The 4,983-nt window shown below is 29.6% G+C and overlaps 1 protein-coding gene across 1 annotated transcript in view; it reads left to right on the top strand.

Annotated features, from left to right (window-relative positions):
• The first annotated feature begins 4,579 nt into the window (after positions 1 to 4,579).
• Positions 4,580 to 4,983, top strand: part of LOC119596415 (angiogenic factor with G patch and FHA domains 1-like) — a 1,162-nt gene continuing 758 nt past the window's right edge. Inside the window, exon 1 of the mRNA XM_037945664.1 lies at positions 4,580 to 4,696. Coding sequence (XP_037801592.1) covers positions 4,591 to 4,696 — 106 coding nt within the window. The 5' untranslated portion in view covers positions 4,580 to 4,590. The remainder of the gene's footprint in view (positions 4,697 to 4,983) is intronic.

The raw sequence follows: 4,983 nt of genomic DNA, 5'->3' as shown, positions 1-4,983 counted from the left end.
TTGTCTCACTTCCTCCCCTTGGTGATTGTGAAATGGTCAGTGCTGGTAGCGACTCACAAATTTAAATTGGTATTATTTTCACATTGCATTTTCTAGATCAAGTTCTTAGGCATTTCAAGGACAAAATGATAAGGAGTTGTCATCAGAGGTGTCTAGCTCACTCACTCCATGGAGCCATATTTAAATGGCTTAGTGGACTTTGCTGCTCAAGTACTGATGTGGTGTTTTGGTCCTGTGAGCGTTTAGGACCCATGGGGAGATAGTGACCTGTAGAGCCTATAGGTCAAGTCTGTGGGTCGTCTGTGTAGCCTACCTTATAATTGTTTATCACACGCCGTAGGGGGGCCAGATTATTGAGTAGTTTGGGACTACTTACTAGGTTATATAGTATAAAATAAGGATAATGACAGTGGTGATGATGATGATGATGATTATTATTGTTATTGTTATTATTATTGTTATTATTATTATTGTTATTATTATTATTGTTATTGTTATTATTATTGTTATTATTATTATTGTTATTATTATTATTATTATTGTTATTATTATTATTATTATTATAATCATATTGTTTTTATTATTATTATCATTATTATTATTATTTTATTATAATCATCATCATCAACAATCATTATCGTCATCGTCATCGTCATCGTCATCGTCATCGTCATCGTCATCGTCATCGTCATCGTCATCATCATCATCATCATCATCATCATCATCATCATCATCATCATCATCAACAACTCCCTCCCCCCACCCTCATTATTATTACTATTATCATGATAATTATCTATACCATTATTATTATCATTATCATCATTATTATTAGTATAAAAAGATAATTAAACTCAATCTACTCACATTTTTTAGTATAGTATAACTAAAAAAACAGAGTACGGTAAACTTCATACTGCAGTACTTACACTAGTTTGAGAGCCAAAACTAGACAGTTGCTTGAAGACCAGGTGAAGCAAGGACCTGTTCTGTCTGCATTTATACTTCAATCTATTTCACATGTGTATGGAGGCAGCCATTGTTGAAACTTGTGGTTCACATGAAAGAGATTATTATAAAGAAATAAATATGTACTATTATATGACAGAACAAAATCATATGAAACTAAGGTAGGCTCTGTATGGGTAGAGCAGCAAATGTGCCTTGAGTCATGTGTTTGACATTCCTGGTCTAAATGAATGTTTATCATCAAAACAAAGGTGTCATCTATTATTTATTGACTTTTGTAGCCTGATGACCTATGGCAGCATCTCTGTTCCTGTCTCATGCTGTATGAGCATTCATTTGATAGAATCATTTCAGAAAAAAGTACCATTTGACAAGACAGGTGCCACTATGAGTGACACTTGATTAATTGTTATTGCTACCACCACCATTATTATTTTTAATCAACACTGGTACTGCTACTGCTGATACCTTAAAACTGGTGGTTGCTACTTTTGATATGTATAAATATATCATCATCACTAGACAGAGAGATCATTAGACAGATCTGCTGTAACATTCTGTGTTTGTGTCTGTCCGTCTGTCTGTGTCTGTGTCAGTCTGCATATGTATGTGTATGTGCTTGTATGTATTTATGTAAAAATGTATGTATATTAGGCAAAGACAAAAACATTAGCAGGAACATGGAGAGGGAATAGAGGTAATGGAGGAGAAGAAAGTACATACAGAACCTAACTGAGGAGGGTTATAGGAATATGTTTTACAAGGACAGAGCCTCAGTCACTGATGTGAAAATGTCTTTTACACAGGGCAAGAGGGTCAAGCGGATAAGAAAGGCAAAAGAAAGAAATGAGGAAGAGAGAGAAGAAGGGGAATGTACTGACTCTGGAGAGGAAGAATTGGAACAAGAGGAAGAAGAGGAAGAGATGAGGAATGAGGAGGCTGCTGAGGAGAGTGTTGATAGGGAAGGTAGGATTCAGTACTATGTTTGGCTCCTGATGATTGACTCTTTTTTGCTATTGCTGCAGCACTGACCATTGGATTGTGTGCACGTGCATTTATACTTGAGTGTAATTATCTGTACTTGTGGACATGTAAGTTTGTATGTTGAGTGAGTGCATGCATGAATTTTGGTATATGAACATATTTTTTACTGATTGTTTTGCTTTTCATGATATATATTGTTTATTTATAATATATAATCACTTACACAATATTATATATTTTTTAGTAATGAATACAAAAAATGCTGTGATTTTCAGAAACAGTACATGTGCCACCATCTTTAAGGTTAATGGTAATTGAAAGTGCAAGTGAGAGAGTGAAGGTGGGAACACTGCATTTAGTAACCTTAGACGGAGGCACAGTGGGTAGAGAGGCCAAGAATTTAGTTCAGCTGCCTGATCTGAATATTAGCAAGGTAAGCTTTTTCTCTTCTCATTTATTGGAATTATATTGATTTGATGATATTGTTGAGACATGTGTTTATATATTTTTATTATATATATATATTTTATAATATATATATATAAAATATATATATATATATATATATATATATATATATATACATATATATTAGTGTGTGTGTGTGTGTGTGTGTGTGTGTGTGTGTGTGTGTGTGTGTGTGTGTGTGTGTGTGTGTGTGTGGTGTGTGTGTGTGTGTGTGTGTATATATATGTATATTATAAAATATATATATATATGTATATATACATATATATATATATATATATTCTATTCATTATATATCTTTTATATATATATATATATATATATATAAAATATATAATAGTATATATTTACATATCTATATTTATTTAAAATATATCTTCTACTTTATATTATATTAATATATGATATATATATCTATTTTATATATACATTATATATAATACTATAATATATATAATAGGATATATATATATGTATTTTATTTTAAATATATAACTATATATATCTATATATATTAATATATTCTTATATTATTCTCAATATATATCTTATTTTTATAATTCTATCTTTTACATTTTCTCTATATATATATCTATATAATATAGATATATATATTATCTCTTAATATATATATATTCATATATTTTATATCTTCTATCTCTATCATTCTTTTATCTCCTTTCTCTCTCTCTCTATATTCTTCTATTCATATTTTATATATATATATATTATATATATATCTATATTATATATATATATTTTAAAATCATCTCTATATATCTACCTTTTATATCTTCTATTTATCTATCTATCTCTATAAAATATACCTTCTTTTATATATATATTATATCTACTATATATATTTTTATTAATATATATATTTTATATATATTATACATCTTCTTCTCCATATATATATCTATCCCCTTATCTTATCCTCTATATATTTAATATATATACTATATATTATATATATCATATATTTTAAAATATTATATATATATATATCTATATATCTATTTTTATCTCTATCTCTTCATATCTTCTCTCCTATTTTTTCTCTATATACTCTCTATATTTTAATATATATATATAAAATATAGATATTCATCTAATATTACATATATATCCTATTATATCTCTCTTCTCTCTTCCTTCCTTCTCTCTCCTTCTCTCTCTCTCTCTCTTTTCTACTTTCTTATCTATCTCTATATCTAATCTCTTATCTATCTTCTCTCATTCTATATATATCTACTATATATTTTTTCTCTCTTCTCTTCTCTATCTCTCTTTTCTATCTCTCTTTAATCTCTCCTTTTACCTTTTTTTATCTATATCTATTCTTTTTTTTCTTATTTTATTATCTCTATCCTTCTCTATTTTCCCCTCTCTACTCTATCTTCTCCCCCTTATATTATTTCTCTTCTCTCTATATACTCTCCTCATTCTCCCCATCCCTCTCTCTCTCTATACTATCTCTTCAAATATTAAAATCTTTATACTAATATTCCATTATGTTATATACATCTATTTCTATCTCTCTTCCTCTTACTTCCATTCCTCTTCTTTACATCTTTTTATCTTACATATTGTTATACATATTTTTATACCTATTGTATATATCATCTTTTTCTATTATATCCCCTTTTATATATATTATTTCCTTGCTTTAATCTATCTCTATCTTTTCTACTCTTTCACCTACTTCATAACCCCATTTTTATTTTTTTAGAGATATTGTGATCTTCATTATTTCTGTGAGGGGATAGAAATATGAGAAATGATACCCCATTTCATATGAAAACAGGTACATGCAGAGATAAGTTATCATTCAAAAGGGCCCAGATGATCACCACTACTACCTCAAAGATTTGGGGTAGCAATAACGGAACTTTGTGAATGACGCAAGTTGAGTGACCACGGAAAAAAGCCAAAAAGTAGAGGTAATGATTTTGTTGAGTGTGTAGAACATATGAACATATTTATGGATACCATGCCAATTTTTTTTGCCTTATGGTATTATTTCTTCAGCCTGATAAAAGGATTATGGGTAGATCATTTTTTGCTTTTGCATATTTGTGTGTTGTGAAGCCAATATATTGTGTGAATTTGACAAGAATTTTTATATTCCCTAAAGTAATCTAAACTTTTCAGCTTGGCCATGGATGGATGTTGCAGTTTGGTCCAGTCAAGGTGAAATGCCACATTCACCCAGGACTGCTGACCTGCAATGAGTGTGAACCAGGACTAGTTAATGCTAATCACTCCTCACAGGGTAGGTTGTTGACAGATTATGAAGAAATTTGGGATTTGATAAATTGTGATTTACATTTCATTAGAGGTTCATAGTGTATATATATACACCATATGTAAACACTTACAGAACAAGGAGATGGTGGTGTTATGGTATTGTTCATTATGTTTTTGTTTCTGGTCTGGGGTACTGGCATTTTTTTGTTTATATTATACATTACAGGGATGATGGCATATGTGTTTATTCATATGTTTGATTGATGCATATCAGGTTTGGTTAGGGGAGAAATATTTGTGATGTCTGATTAT

Source organism: Penaeus monodon, chromosome 37, assembly GCF_015228065.2.
Source record: "Penaeus monodon isolate SGIC_2016 chromosome 37, NSTDA_Pmon_1, whole genome shotgun sequence".
Lineage (NCBI taxonomy): Eukaryota > Metazoa > Arthropoda > Malacostraca > Decapoda > Penaeidae > Penaeus > Penaeus monodon.
The sequence above is the reverse complement of the archived record's forward strand: the minus strand, read 5'-3'. Positions and strand labels throughout refer to the sequence as shown.